A 16,644-nucleotide genomic window follows, 5' to 3' on the forward strand; every position below is an offset into this window, starting at 1 on the left:
CCAATAGTTATGAAATTTTGTCTGAGCCAATAGGCTCACTTGCTGAGTACCTTGTAACAAACGCATCAGTAAAGCAGCTACCACGTTTTCCAGACTCACAGAGACTGGTCCAACAAGAAGCTGATGGAACATACCAAGATCCAGGTCTACAGAGCTTGTGTCTTGAGTACACTTCTGTACTGCAGCGAGTCATGGACTCTTTGCTCACAACAGGAGAAGAAACTGAACGTTTTCCACATGCGCTGCCTCTGACGCATCCTCGGTATCACCTGGCAGGACAAAGTTCCAAACACAGTCCTGGAACAAGCTGGAATCCCCAGCGTGTATACACTGCTGAAACAGAGACGCCTGTGTTGGCTTGGTCATGTTGTGAGAATGGGCGATGGTCAGATCCCAAAGTATCTCCTCTATGGAGAACTTGCGCAGGGAAAGCACCCTACGGGTAGACTACAGCTGCGCTACAAGGGTATCTGCAAGAGGGATCTGAAAGCCTTAGGAATGAACCTCAACAGATGGGAAACCTTGGCCTCTGAGCGTTCTGCTTGGAGGCAGGCTGTGCAGCATGGCCTTTCCCAGTTTGAAGAGGCACTTTGCCAACAGACTGAGGCAAAGGAAGACCCATAGCCAGGGAGACAGACCAGGGACAGACTGCACTTGCTCCCAGTATGGAAGGGATTGTCACTCCCGAACCGGCCTTTTCAGTCACACTAGACGCTGTGCCAGAACCACCATTCAGAGCGCGATACCACAGTCTTTCGAGAATGAAGGTTTCCAACTTTAACTGTAACAAACCTGAGAGTTGGAGGACCAAATGGAAAACCGCTGCAGGAGAGAAGGCTGCAGTACCACTATAGGAAAGGTAGGGGCTGCTGTGCAGAGCCACTGAGGCTATAAAAAGGGCTGCACCAGCACAGAGAGCTGAGAGACCACCAGGAAAGAGCTGCTGTGAGGAGCCTTGGAGAGCGAGCTCTACAGAGGAAGAGAGACCACCAGGGAAGAGGCGCTGTGGGGAGTGAGCTGGGAGAGACCAAGCTACAGAAAGGAGCTGAGGAGAGAGCTGCAGGAAGGAGCCCCTGGGAGAGCCTCTGAGAACCAGGGAACAACCATCCAGCCTTTGCCTCAAGTCCTGCTGCCTGGAGCCTGCCTGCCTGCCTGCCTCAGGGAATTTGGAACGAGGTCATTTTGATTTGTTTGGTTCAGGTTCCATTCCTCCCAATAAAAAGCCTTAAAACTTAGCTGGGTGTCAGTGGTCTCTTTCAATCCTGCATAACAATATTAAAAGAGTTCCTTAGCATTCAGGTCATTGTACAAAGGGTTCACTGGAGCAAAAATGTTTGAAAAACACTGTGATTTGATTCACACCTAATACTAGGCTATGGTTTGTACTAACCACAGTTAAGAACCCACACATGGCTTCAGCTTCTACACATATAATAAGCAAACTATATTTTAAAGCAGTTTGTTGCCTACCCACTCAGAACTCCACATCAGAAGTTCCTAGATTCTGATGTGTAGTAGGCCTCTTGAGTTGGTGCAGTTGTTAAACAGATTACCAATAGTCTGTGAATTCAGACATCACACCATAGTTCGTACACACTGCTTTGCAAACCAACTTCAGATGATTGTTTTATATTCCAGTTTCTTAGCTCCAAACAAACCTGTTTATGAGCAGGCTTGGGTTCAGACAAAGTGAAACAAACATGGTTTCGCATTGCGGCTTGAACCCACAATTGTTAGAACATCCACAAAATATTCATGACTGACGGAATCACTGATAGAGGCCATGACTGACACGTTATGAAATATTTGCTTACTTAAAACAAATCAGCCCAAACCACAGTCTTCAATGAAATTCCATCAACACTAAGTGTGCAATTTCAAGAGGGATTCAGAATGAGTCACTCATTTTTAGTTTACAAAAGGTTCCAAAATAGAGATGCTTTGGCTTGAATAATATGGTACATGCTTTTACAGAGTGCCATGATTTATTCAGAAGTACTAAACCTCATGTCTAGACTGCTAAAAGAAGATGGCAAAGATAAATGAATTTGCCCTAAGAAAAGGTTGAAATACCTTAGTTATCAAACTGGCATTAGATTTTTTTCCCCAAAATCTATGGTTTTGAGAACTTGGACAATCTGTTCCTGTGGTTAAGAATCTGCAGAAAGGCCCAAGCCAAACCAAAAGATTAGAGAGGGTGTGAGTTTCTTGTATATTGCCACTTGCTGCCCTTAACTTCTACACAAATAATGTGAGCAATACACTCAAAAACATCCTGCAAAACAGGTGCCTGTCTGACATCATGAATTATTATGACAGAAAATATCCAGTCTTCTGTAAAGAGGAAGAAAGACAGATGTTTAAACTGAAAGAAAAAGGGTAGCAGGGAAATGAAAAGGAGAACTAGAATTGATAAAATTCTCCCTTCTCCATTTTGAAGCTAAACAATGCCAATTTCTTCAGGGCAACCTGTCTGGAAATATTTGGAGAAAAACACACTCTCATTCCAGGTTCTCCTTTCTGTTTTCAAATTCAACCACTGCAGACACTGAACAGAGAACAGTGCAGACAGAAAAGGTAATATATTAAGGTGCTAAAACATAAAGTCTAAGGGAGTTCTCCTAAGTATCTGCCACATCCAATCAACTCTTATATTTCTCCAAATTTGACTATGGGCACAATCCTAACCAACTTTCCAGCACTGGCGTAGCTGTACCAGTGGGGCATGTACTGTATCCTGCAGTTGGGGGGCAGTCACAGAAGTCTCCTCAAAGTAAGGCTGTGTTTGTCCCCTTACCTCAGAGTTGCATTGCCCTTACCTTGGTGCTGAAAAGTTGGTTAGGATTGTGCCCTGTGTCTCTCAGCTCCTGATGAAAGCCTACAACATGGGCTTCACACTTCAACAATGAAAGAAGGTGCCAGGAGTCCTGGGGCTGCATTTCATTTATGTCTAAAAATTATATCTTGCCCTTGCAACAGTAGGGGAAGCTATTTGGGGCATTTTTCTTTACTTTTTTTACACATTTTTATTGAGGATGAAAGAAAGTTGACTTGACAGCAAATTGAGTTATGCAATTCACTAAAAAGAAATATTTCAAAATGGCAAACATAAAGGATATCATTCCAAAACCAGAAAAACCATGTCACATACATCCAGAATTTTGTTGCTAGGTAGATTCCAAGAGGCAGGGCACTATGCATCGAGTGATCAAAGAATGATCTGTGAAATCAATGAAGAAAAAATAACACAAAAGAGGTTGTCACATATTGCTCAAACACATACCCTGAATCATTCACTAAAACAGGGGTCTTTAAACTTTTCGGCTGAAGGGCCGCATCAAATATCTGGTATGGTGTTGAGGGCTGGAAAAAAAAATTAAATATAAAATTTAAATAAATACATTAGAGCTGGAATTTAGATAAATGACTGAAATGAATGAATGAACGGGCTCAAATGTCCAGGATTTCTGCAAGCACCAACACAGCCCAAGAAATAAAGCATACACCCCCTATTCCTGCATTCCACAAGCACAACTCTGGTTGTGTTTGGTTAACTGGGCCAGAGGCTCTCAGGGGATCAGCAGCTGGCTGCGGGTCAGACAGAGGCTCTTCACGGGCCTCATCCGGCCCCCGGGCCAGGGTTTGGAGATCCCTGCTCTAAAATGTTGTATGTCATGTATACAGTTTCAGACACTCATGGTAAAAAAAGGAACATACTGCATCTGCTCCAAAAGCTACATAGGCTTTTGAAATCACGATACTCAGGCCAGCCTATCTGGACCAGAATGTGAAACACGGCCCACATTTTCCACCATCCCCTTTTCCTCCAAGACGGCAATCAAAACAGAATTGCAGCAACTTCCTACCAATTTCATCACAGAAGCGGTGCTGGAGAAGTTGGTAGAAAACGGGGACAAGAGCAAAATGAAATGATGACTAGCTGAGGTGGTAGACAGGTACAAGGACCTCCCTCTGCCAGTTTACTGCCTTCCCCCAACTAGCTTTACCTGGCCTCACAGGTAGGCTGGAACTGCCATCTTGCTACTAAAAGAGTTTTTTTAAATATATCATACATTGCTATAAAGCAAGTATTTAGATAGCCTGCAAGCAGAATGATGATGACGTTAATAATTACAAAATAGAAGTAATTCATAGTCCAATTCAAGTCATGCTCACAGGAAGTATGAATGCAATATTTTCACCAGAAGGTCTTTTCTAGCTTGGAACATAAAGCAGAATTCAGCACATGCAGTGACAGCATTCAGGAAGCTTTTGTAGGCACAAGCACAAAACATCTTTGACATACTCTGAATGAAACTCTCAGCAATTGTTATTTGACCAGACCTCCTGAGCAAATTGACTTTTGTCTACTGAGCATCTTTGCGGGTTCTTTTTGCTGCTGCTTGCAAACATTTTATGCAGTTGCTGAAATAATTCAGATCTAATGCTTCTCTGCATTTCTGGGTGCACAAGCAGGCCCAATGCAGATATGGAAACTGCAGATACAGGGGAGCCCTGTCTCCTCCACGGCCCCCACACACACCTGGCATACCCATTAAAGTTTAGAACCTTAGCAGGGTGAAAATTATCTTCTTTATACAGGTCGCTATAAGCATTTAAACTTATAACAACGTAAAGGCAAGCTGCCAGCAGCCGGAATGCTGGAAAAGACTTGATAAAGGTTAACAGGAAGCAGTTGCCGTTGTACAAATCGATGATAAGGCCACACCTGGAGTATTGTATCCAGTTCTGGTCACCACATCTCAAAAAGGACATAGTGGAAATGGAAAAGGTGCAAAAGAGAGAAACCAAAATGATTACTGGGCTGGGGTACCTTCCTTATGAGGAAAGACTACAGCGTTTGGGTCTCTTCAGCCTAGAAAAGAGGCACCTGAGGGGGGACATGATTGAGACATACAAAATTATGTATGGGAAGGATAGAGTGGATAGAGAGATGCTTTTTGCCCTCTCACACAACACCAGAACCAGGGGACATCCACTAAAGTTGAGTGATGGGAGAGTTAGGAAAGACAAAAGAAAATATTTCTTTACTCAGCGTGTGCCATAGGATGTGATGATGGCATCAGGACTAGATGCATTTAAAAGGGGATTGGACAAATTTCTGGAGGAAAAATCCATCATGGATTACAATCCATGATGTGTATGTGCAGCCTCCTGATTTTAGAAATGGGCTATGTCAGAATGCCAGATGCAAGGGAGGGCACCAGGATGCAGGTCTCTTGTTATCAGGTGTGCTCCCTGGGGCATTTGGTGGGCCGCTGTGAGATACAGGAACCTGGACTAGGTGGGCCTATGGCCTGATGCAGTGGGGCTGTTCTTATGTTCTTCCTATGGGTTGGGAGCACTTGCGCACCTCACAGGGCGGCGGCGCTTTTCGAAGGACTCCAGTGGGGAGGTTCTGCCTCCCCACCCACAGCATATCCCCATCTCACGAGTAGCGCAAGCCTGCTCACAAGTGTGCCCCACTGATTCAATGGGACTGAGTGCCATGCAGCCCTAGGGCCTATTGCCTGATTCAGTGGGGCTGCTCTTATGTTCTTAGTTAACATCATGCTTCCTGTTAACTTCAATCTATTTTTAATGGTACTAATAATCAGCCTTCTGAAACCAGGAGACAATATTGCAGATGTCCCAAGAGGAAAACAAACTGCTGCCAGTTTAGTAACAAACAAAGAAAAAATTTGGGCTACATTGTCTTAGTGCAGTCATGCAAATTTCCCAATCCACTAGTGCAGTGGTTCTCACATATTTAGCACCAGGACACACTTTTTAGAATGAGAATCTGTCAGGACCAACCAGAAGTGATGTCATGACCAGAAGTGACATTATCAAGCAGAAAATTTTTAACAATCCTAGGCTGTAATCCTGCCCACACTTACCCAGGAGTAAGTCCCATTGACTATCATTGTTAAAAGAATATACATAGTAGCTTGCTAAAAGTACAGGTTTTTCACATTTCCCCAAATGCAATCACATAGCATGGGAGCATCAAGGCTAAAAAATAAAATATTGAAATGAATGGGGACCCACCTGAAATTGGCTTGCGACCCACCTAGTGGGTCCCGACCCACAGTTTGAGAAACACTGCTCTAGTGCTTCCAGACGGATTCAGTTATAGTACATTTCCATAAGCCAATGATATTACAGAATTCTATAATCAGTTCATTCTGTAATCACAGACTAATGTTTACATTTTGAGAGCAGTGACAAGGCTAAAATGCACACTCAGCAAAACACAATTATTTTAGCTGAATTTGAAGCAAAAGTCTAACCCAGACCTTAAGCTGCAGCAATATAATCTCTTACATTTACACTAGAGATTCCAATGTCTACAATGCTTAAGAGGCTTATCTGACATATGCTGTATTTCTTAAATTGACAAAAAATGAATTTAAGACTTCCAGTCTTTCTGGAACAATAAAAACTCAATATGAATGTTTTTTTTCTCTCCCCCCCCCCCTTTTTGCTATTAAAATTAGATAATTCTTCTTGGCCTATAAATATTGTTTGTCTAGTCAGATTAGATGGAAATCCTGCTTTCCAAGAAAATCCCTCTTAAAAGAAGTGCATTTGTTTATTACAATTACATTAGGGATGTTTAATAAACATTTAATAAACAACTTTCAGTATTTGGTTCTCCAACTGGAATGTCATAGCAGAATTAAGAGGAAAACACTTCTGTTAAGTCTATACAATTGCGTTCTCATAAATGCAGTAATTCATAATGCTGCTACCATCTAGTACAGTATGAATCCTATCAATTATCTAGAGCAGTGGTTCTTACACATTTAGCATCAGAACTCACTTTTTAGAATGAGAATCTGTCAGGAAGCGACATCATCAAACAGGAAAATTTTTAACAATCCTAGGCTGAAATTCTACCCAAACTTACCCAGGGGTGAGTCCCATTTACAATCATTGTTAAAAGTACAGGTCTGTAACATTTCCCCAAAATGCAGTCACATACCATTGTCAGCATTGTCTAATATATTAAAAATAAGATACTCAAATGAATGGGGACCCACTTGAAATTGGCTCGCGACCCACCTAGTGGGTCCCGACTCACAGTTTGAGAAACACTGATCTAGAGGGCCAAATGTGACAGTATCAAAATCTATTTCCCTAGTACACCTATGCTTGTGATTTCTCTGCCTGCCCTGAACAACAATTTAATGAAAGTCTAAAATGGGATAAAACAAATGTCTTTAATGAACTTTGCTTCTATACATCTTACAATATAATTTATGTAACAGTCAAATCATCTTTCTTTGACAGAGGAGCTGCTGAATGCAATACTTACTTGGAAAGAAACTGAACCATGGCCCATACACCACCGTACATTAGTCCTTTAATCAGCCAGGAATCAATATCAAGGTCTGCTATGAACCCAACCAGCCAAATAACTAGGAATGGTGTTCCTAACATCACTTTCTGACGAAATTCCTAAATAAAAAACAAACATTAAGGTTTTTAGATATGTTAATGAACTATCCAAAAAGTAACATACTACACAATTTTAAAATTTAGATATTTCACAGAAAGTTTAATTTGCTTTGTGCTTTAAAAAGGATTTGGTCTTGTGGGGTCAGGAAGAATCCTATGTTTAGGTGAGCAACATCTCTAGTGCTGCAGTTCTATATGCACTTTGCAAAGGCGGTAATTTTCAACCTCCTTCTTCATCTCATGGCACACTGACAAGGCACTAAAATTGTCAAGACACACCATCAGTTTTTTTTGTAATTGACAAGGCAGACAGCATCGCCAAAATCTCCCAATGGCCCTACTAACAAAATGAACGCGCCCCCCCCCCAAACTCCTGCAGCACACCTGTGGATCATTTGTAGCATGCCAATGTGGTGCAGCAAAGTGGCTGAAAATTGCTGTGCTAAGGAGTGCAACAAGGCTTCTTAATTCTGAGTTGCAACTACAGCACAGGATTGTGCTGTAGGTTTGGTGGTTCACTTCTCCCTGTAAGAGTAAAAGGCATGGGAGAAGGGAAAGGCATGTGCAGGCCCAAGACAGCCCCAACCTCTCCTACTGCAGCCCAAAAAGGAAAACCCATCATCAAAATCATGTCATAGTTTTATCACAAGAAAAACATTACATGACTTATCCTTTAACGAATATACTCACTTTATCAGCCCTCAGCTTTCTGAGAAATGATGGATTGTCATAACCCTTTGCCTGCCTTGCCTCTTGGAGGTGGTTTATCATCCAAACATTTTTTCTTTGTTTTGCTAAATCAAGGGGGGATTCACCCTATCAAGAGTATGAAAGATTTAAGAACAGTTTTATTTTCTTTAAACAAGTAAAATCAATATAAAGAAATTTCACTTTCAAAACCAGAATTACTCAAACGTTTAAGCAAATTAAATATACAACATTATTTTAGGCAGCAATTTGCTTTATGCCTTGGAATTACTTTCTTGCAGTCTTTTCTCATTTTAATCAGTTTCACTAAATGAACGACAAGCAGTTGACTATTTCTATACCCTTCAGAAACAAAACTATGTGCCTCACTGCAAATTCACTAGCTTCCTTTGGGGAATATATGGACTAGTTAATGGGAGTTAAAAAGATCCACGCATTTAGCTCATTAGTCTGGAACAAGAGGCTCCCTCTCCAATATTAACAAGCAGCAGCGGCAATGAAAAAAGAAGGCTGTTAATACTCATTCATGGAATTTCTCCAACAGACATGCTAACTGTGCAGTTATAAATCACCTTGCATGGATGTTCAACCAGAACATATGGTAGAATGTATGTCCTTCAATGTGGTGAAGAATTAGGATCAGGCTGGCATGCTCTACTCACTTCTGGTGTTTGTTCTTTGGGCTGAACAACTGTATGGGGCCTAAATGTTAGGCAGAGGCACTAAAGGTTAATCAACATGATCAGTTTCCCAATCCTATTGTGTACATAAACTAAAGGTCTGCACAAGGCTTCTGTACTTTAAAGACACATTATCTGTGGATGATACTATATTATTTAGTATTACTATTAAGAATACTAGTATGAACTATTTATATAAGAACCTATGTAAGTTTATGTAAGTTTTTTTTTCAAAATTAATAGCATTAAACCTCAGTTACTAACAACCTAAAAAAATGAAGCTGAACAGAAAGCATATTGATTGTTTAGTACTTGACTGTGAGTTTGTACTGTCTAGTGTTTTATTCAAGGTAGCTTTTTAATATTCTCCTCTCTCAGTTCAAGAAGATCAAGAAAAAAGGAGTCCTGTGATAGACATCATTTGCACCCAAGAGGATTAAACTATTCTCCACTCTTTCCTGCCAGTGGGGTACACTGCATACCATGATGTAACAACTTCCCTCAACTGGTTCCACCCGCTATTAATAAAATTATGATCTCTTGTGTACACACACACACACACACACACACACACACACACACACACACACACACACACACACAAAATGGTGTTATGGCTCTAACTGCAAAGGATTTCAGCAAGGTAATCCTTGGATTACTTGGGATAAAATGCTGAAAATCCTTCCATAGTCCCACATACTGCATAGAAGAGAATGAGCAAATTGGACCCCAAATCTAAGTCCAAGTGGGGTGTATATCCAGAGGTGCAGAAGGAAAGGAAGCTTGTGAAACAATAACTTCTTTACCTTCTTGCTTTCAGCAGTCTCCCACACACACACAAAGCTTTTCATGAGGGTTGGAGGAGTCTCTAGATGAGAAAAGATGGGTTGAAGGAAAAAGGGATGAATTGTTGACAATTGGGAAGAGGTACCTTAGGTGAATAGAGCACATCTCACAGTGAGTTTCTCTACCTCACTGGTTCCCAAAACCTTTTTTGACTGGTGGCTCCCTTGACCTACTGGGCCATTGGCTGCAGTTCCCCATTAGGGCTACAATCCTATACACTGTAGGTGGCGTGTTTTTTGTGAGGATTCTGTGGCTGCCTGACCAGTTTCCACACTTTCCTGGGGAACCGCACGTCACAGCTGGGGAACCACTGCTCTGCCTGATTTTCAGTAATTTGTCTTTCCCCTGCAGCTCCATGTACCTCACATACCCCTCCCTTCTAGCAAGTCCATGAACCCCCATGAGAAACCTTTAAAGCAGCTGCTCTGAACAGGTAATTCTCCTGCATTAGCTTCAGTCTGCTAGAGCTGCTCTCGATACAAACCAAAGTTTTCAACTGACAAAAAGATCGGTTTTACACCTTTTACACCTCAAGAAAGAAAAGAGGCAATGCTGTACAGAGGAGGCAAAAGACAACCAACTGAAGGTACCTCCAGCTCCAGTTTTGCACTCCTTCTCTCTTCTACTGAAGGTAACTCCCCTCCTAAACAAAGCATTTACGGAGGCTTGAAAAATGGCTGAGTCCTCCATCGTTCGGCCCCCGCCTAAAAAAACAATGAAACAGGTACCAGAAACTGAAAAAAAACTGATTCAGGAAAGGCAGGCAGCCTTTGAAACAGCACAAATGCCAAGGACTGCACATTTGAATCCCAGCATCCGAGACTAGATACCTAACTAGAGTGAGACATCTGCTAATAGGATTTGCATATCAAAACCAAACATATTAACTTTGGAATCTTAACTAGGAAATCACTAATAGGGACTAAAACCAGGCAACAGTATTTTCTGACCTGTAAGGGAAGTTTCCTTTCTTATTCACAGAGAAGGCTTAGTTTAAGGAGAAAAAAAGCTTAAGCTCAAGAGAGTTCACTTTATCCTTGAGAAATCAAACTCTCACCATGTCTTACCACTAAGGAAACAAATACAGTATATCAAACAGGACTTGTTCCATCAAACAGGAACAAATGTAAAAGTAAAGAAGACTTGCCCTCATTCTAATAGTTTTCTGGGATGTCTACAGCTTCATAAACAGGACACAACGTGATTTTCTTGTCCTTTTACAATTAACCATAAAAATTACCTGTTACTCCAGGCAGGCGTGGCTTCTACTGTAGAGTTGTGCAACACTCAAGGCCTATTCAGGTCACAGGACTAATTTAGCTTTCAATAACTAAATCCAGAAACTATGCACAGCACCAAGTCATCAGTTTGACGCTTTTAAAGTCATTTCTGTCCAGCGTTGCATATATGCAACAGGGATCAAATGTGTATACCTGTGGGCTGGGCAGATATGGTTTAAACAAATATTAAGCCATGGGAAATAAATATATCGAAACCATATAACAGAATTCCACCAAAACCAAGGATTTCAATCCAATTCTGTGCAGAAATCACCTTTTTTTCCAACAGAAAACAATTCAATATATCAAATGCTTTGCTACAAATGTGGCCTCAAATGCATAGCATTAATTATGATGTCCAGGAGAAAGTCAATGACACTGTGATGAGAGCTTTCTTTTCCCTATTGTTTGGATGCTTCCAACGTCCCAGAAGCTCCCTTGGACATTCAGCAGCCTAAAAAGCTATTGGGATATGATCCTCCAGCAGCCTTTGTCCTTTGTTTTAAAATGTCATTATCAGTCGGCCATGTGCTTTTGTGGAATTCCTTTTTCCTGGTCTGGAGGAACTAAGTTTCTACCAGTTGGGCAGCCAAAACCTATCTGTCGAGGGGGGAGGAGAAGTCAGACGGGCTCCACTTGTCCAATCAGGTAACTGTATGACATAATCCAAACTAGGTTACTTAACTTCAAGCACTACTTGAAGCACTACTTGTAACTAGGTTACAACCTACTTCAGGGTTGTTTCTGATAGCTCTGCCATGATATCTAGTGCTGGTCCGTGGAAGGCATGCTCAGAGGTCCCTTACTCTTCAGAGACCAGGATTCCTGAGACAATGTAAGTAGCTAGTGACAGGGACTGTAATCCTAGCTAGATGAGTCAGGGAATTACATTTATTTTGCTTTGCTTTCTCTTTTTACTCCAGAACTGACTGCAAAATTTCACTGTTTAGCAATGCAACATGTTGGGGGTTTGATGTAGCTTGCTCTTGAGTGGCACTCCAGCAGCAATTGCCGGGCATTACTTACTAAGAGCAACTCAGAGTGCAATCCTAACCCCTTATGTCAGTGCTTTCCAGCACTGACTTAAGGGAAATGCAGCTCTGAGATAAGGGAACAAACATTCCCTTACTTTGAGGAGGCCTCTGTGAGCGACACCCAACTGCAGGGTGCAGCACACATCCCGTTGGCACCGCTATGCCAGTGCTGGAAAGTACTAACATAAGGGGTTAGGATTGCGCCCTTAGTTAAACTTTTTCTTTCTGCCCACCTAGCCAGACATTAGGCATTTTCCATCAGCCTGCTTGCACATTTCCTACCCTTCCCACTTTTTGCATCTGGTTAAATTACTTTGAATGTTTATTCTTGATCCTGGGTGCCCACGTAACAACCATTGCCCAGAGTGCTTTTGCCCAGCTTCAGTTGGTGCACCAGCTACATCCATTTTTGTCTAGTCCAGCAGTCCCCAAACTGGTAGGTCATGACGCATCAGCCTGAGAGGCACTGGACTATGCCCCTTTAACGGGCAGGGAAGGGGGAAAGGCAGCAACACGATCCCTAGGATCGCACCACTGCTAGGACATAAGGGTTTTTTTTTACTTACCAGCAGGTTACACCATCCTCCAGGGGGCGCAGGGAGCCCCACAGAGCCCTCCATAGGGCTCCCCAAGCCTCTGATTCACTAAAAATAGCTATCGGAAACAACTTTCGATTTCGTGATAAGAAAACTGGAAGTAGTTTCCAATCGCTACTTTCAGTGGACTGGAAGCTTGGGGAGCCTTGTGGAGGGCTCTACAGAGCTCCCTGCATCCCCATGGAGGCTGGCACAACCTGCTAGTAAGTAAACTCCCCACCCCCCAATCCCAGCAGCTGCGCAATCCTGGGGATTGTGTGGCTGCTGCAGCCCCGCTCCCACAAAGACTTAAGTGGTTCCCACAGAGGACTTTGGGAACCATTGGTCTAGTTAAATCGGACTTCACTTGTCCACGCCTCAGGGGGATTTGCTGCATGGGTAACAGCCTATCCTTCATACCTACTTTACCCAGGCTTCGCGCACTGTAGAGGACACTCTGTTCCAGAACCACCATTCAGAGCGTGACACCATAGTCTTCCGAGACTGAAGGATGCCCACAACAATGCACTATACACGCAACTGCTCTTGAAGACTCTTCAGACATGATACAAGAAATTAGGCAGTTACAACAGCCTAGAGACACTCTAGGCCACAATCATCAACTGAATGGGTTCAAGGTCAGATTCAAGAAAACCAAGGATAACCTTCCCCAGTGGTTTCATGCACAAGGTACAAGATGGAACCCTGAGGGACACCACAGACTAACAGCCAAACAGAACTTCCTCAGCACCACCTTCTGGACCCTACCTTCTAGGAAGGATGACGGTAACCCTAACCCTAACCCAAACTAAGCAGTCCAGATAGTTACCATAGACAATGGTGTCGAAAACCACATTCTGTCCCGTCTAGTTCATGACGTAGGTCATCCACCAATGCAACCAAGGCCATTTTTGTCCCAAAACCCAGCCCGAAGCCAGACAGAAATGAATATAGATGATTGGTTGCCTTCAAATCAATTGGTTTCCTTGTAGTTGGGTTGCTACAGCATGCTCTAGCACCTTGCCCAGAAATGACAAATTGGAGACTGGAAGGGTTCTTCTGCCTGATTCTGCTATATAGGTCACTTTCATTTCCTTGTCAGTATATTTTTCAGCCCTTTCCAAGGGCTCCAGATGAATAATTAATCGCTCTGCTGCTTCTTCCCCAAAAAACAGAAATACAAAGCATGATGTATGCTCATTTGTGACAAGAGGACCCTTCTAGAAGGCTGAGACAGGATAGCAGACTGGACTCAATGATGGATTGTGGTGTACCTTCTGAGAGAAGTAATATATTCTTTGCAAACTTGAAAAGTATTACTTTAAAAGATGCATATTTTTGGCTCTGCACCATGAAGCAACTGAACATCAGAACAATATGCATTCTATTACTGCCATTCTTTTGCCTTTTTAGGCAATGTTTTTTCATGGTTCTTAAAGGACTAAAATTTTGTGATAAATTATGTCCTCAACTTAGAAACATTTGTTTTTAGTGGAATTTTTTTTGGTAGATTTGGTCAAAATGTTACCATTAATTCTAACAAATGAAAAGACTTTTTCTTGGACTGAGCTGGCAAGTTGAGTGTTGCATCATTTCAGGGACTAAACTTTGATCTTGAGCAGTCTGTAGTGTGGTTTTATTACAAACTGATGTACTGAGAATGAAAATAAGCACTCCACTTAACAAAACAACTAATATAAGTGCTGGTTTAATGAGATCTAACATTACTTGGCATAAAAAATTTTCATTTTACCTTTGCCACTCTACTTACGAAGAAAACTCAAAGAATATAGCAGTAGACACACTGCAAGTGAGTACATTGCAAACATAACATTGAACATTCTGCTACACAGAAAAATTCAAGTATGCACTTCAGAAGTTTCCTTTATGAAAGACTGGCCCATAACAGATTATCTTGTTATTTTGGGTGCTTTGGTCACTGTGATACAGAATCACTCTGAGCAAGTAGTTGCCTGTTACAGACAGGCAAATTGCCCTCAAAAGGCAAAGAAACAGGCTGGTAACCTTTTTGATATACTTTTCTTTGCATGAAAGCCTTCATGAAGGATTCCAGCAATGGATAAAACACTAGACTTCTTACTTGGTTATGAACAGATAAAAGTCACAGAACATGTTACTTTGCCGAAATTTCCACTTTCTGAATCAACTTCCCTCAAAGTATATTGAAGAGGAGCTCACAGTTAGTAGAGTTTGCAGCAGCTAGTACTTCAAGAGAAAGAATGCTTCAGTTGCTTCAAACACTGAAGAGGCAAGATCACTTCATATTTTATGAACAGTTATTAGCAATTCTAAAAAAAATCCTTGAAAAATCCAATTATGTGGCAACAAAATCCAAATTTTTATTGAAGCAGAAGATGTGGCCCTCAACTCTTTCAAGCTCGTGAGTAATTTCCAAGCTCAGGGAGCATGGAAGGAGCCCCTGTGCAATCAACCACAAATCACTCTACGGATGGAATCCAAAAGAAAACACAAGGTCCATCTTTTTCTTTCAAAACACTCCCATCATTTCCAAGCCATTCAGGTAGCCCAGAATCTATAGATCAGAAAATTGAGCAATGGAAATATCAATAGGGGCAGCAGTGACCACAGGTGGTGCGTGCAAGGAAATGCAGCATCAGAGACCAGACTAGTCAAGGAAGGTGAAAGAAGGTAAAACATTTAAGGTATATCCCAATCTTCCGCCCAGTCTCAGTGGCTTGAATTGTACAGCCAAGGTGCACTTGAGCCTGGTGGTGCTGTAGCTAAATGTCAGGTCAGTCCACAATAAAACATAATTCACGATTGAGTCATGGATAAAGAGACTGACCTGGTTTGCATTACCTAGACATGGGTGATCAAGCTGGGAGGGGAAGGGCTCTCTCAGCCCTGACTGCTTAGATTGTTTCACTGTAGAACCACCACAGCCCAAGGAGTTGGGGAGGAGCTGCTGCCGAGGTCTCTATTAATGGACCATGGCGATAAAAACTAATTCCATCTCTGTCTCCAGGATCTCTTGCAGCTGGGCAGGGGTTTAGAATGTTTGCCCACTTATAGCGGACACAAAGCACAGAATGGGGATTATGTTAGTGTACTGACCACTTTGCTATCTAACAGTCTCCTTGCCTGAGCTGAGAGAGGTGTTCTCAGATTTGTTGAGGACCCTCAGGTTGATGGCTTGAGGGATTTCCATTCGTGTTGAGCCCACTTGTCTATAGTTTCTCAGGACTTTGCAGCCACTATGGAGCTTTGCTGCCAACAAGTAAGTGGGCCAAGGCACAAATTACATTCAACTGATTTTCAACTGGGCAGGAAACCAATTGTTTGGGTATGGGACAGTTGTTTTTATCCCTATAGCCAAGGTCAAACCATTTTCTGGTGAGACTTAAACTGGCAATAGTGGTTTTTTCTCTCCACAGGAGCTGCGGCCCTAGAAGGCTGGCCTGACCCCAAAGGCTAATGGAATCCAAAGGGGCTCTCAGAGCCACCACTAGGTATGGCAAGGCAAATCACCTTAGCCCTAGCCCAGTGGTTCTCAAACCCTCAGGGACAGTTTGAGAGCCACTAAGTCTTTGCCTCCAAAGGCAGGAGGGAAGGGAAAGGCAGAGACAATGCCCAGCATAATGCCTCTGATCTGGGCGCAGGGGCGCGCTGCCACTCACCCCTGCCTGCAGCAGCCTCTGGGGGGGGGTTGGGGGAGCCCGGCGCCAGCCTCAGCAGGGCTCTCCACGCAGTGCAGAGCCCTCCAGAAGACGATCATGACCACTTCCGGTTTTGCGATCATGAAACAGGAAGTGGTCGCAATCGTCTCCTGGAGGGCTCTGCGCTGCGTTGGGAGACCTGCTGAGGCTGGCGCTGGGCTCCCCCAACCCCCCCCCCGAGGCTGCTGCAGGCAGGAGCGAGTGGCAGCGTGCCCCTGCGCCCAGATCAGAGGCGCGATGCTGAGCATCGCGTCTCTGCCTTCCCCCGCCCCTCCCCTTAAGGGAGAACTAGCCGTCCCAGTCTGTAAACCACTACCCTAGCCCAATGCTTCTCAATCAGTAATACAAGTACCAGTGGT

At 42.9% G+C, this 16,644-nt stretch overlaps 1 protein-coding gene across 2 annotated transcripts in view; it reads right to left on the minus strand.

Annotated features, from left to right (window-relative positions):
* ZDHHC17 (zinc finger DHHC-type palmitoyltransferase 17) overlaps window positions 1-16,644 on the minus strand; it is a 63,428-nt gene that overhangs the window by 14,857 nt on the left and 31,927 nt on the right. Inside the window, exons 8-10 of one of the 2 annotated variants that reach the window (XM_066633857.1) lie at window positions 8,155-8,280; window positions 7,322-7,464; window positions 3,152-3,220 (exon numbers count right to left, since the gene is read on the minus strand). In XM_066633857.1, coding sequence (XP_066489954.1) covers window positions 3,152-3,220; window positions 7,322-7,464; window positions 8,155-8,280 — 338 coding nt within the window. Of the gene's footprint in view, window positions 1-3,119; window positions 3,221-7,321; window positions 7,465-8,154; window positions 8,281-16,644 lie in introns of both variants that reach the window. The other variant, XM_066633858.1, reaches the window with a different exon arrangement.

The sequence above is a fragment of the Tiliqua scincoides genome, chromosome 7, assembly GCF_035046505.1.
Source record: "Tiliqua scincoides isolate rTilSci1 chromosome 7, rTilSci1.hap2, whole genome shotgun sequence".
Lineage (NCBI taxonomy): Eukaryota > Metazoa > Chordata > Lepidosauria > Squamata > Scincidae > Tiliqua > Tiliqua scincoides.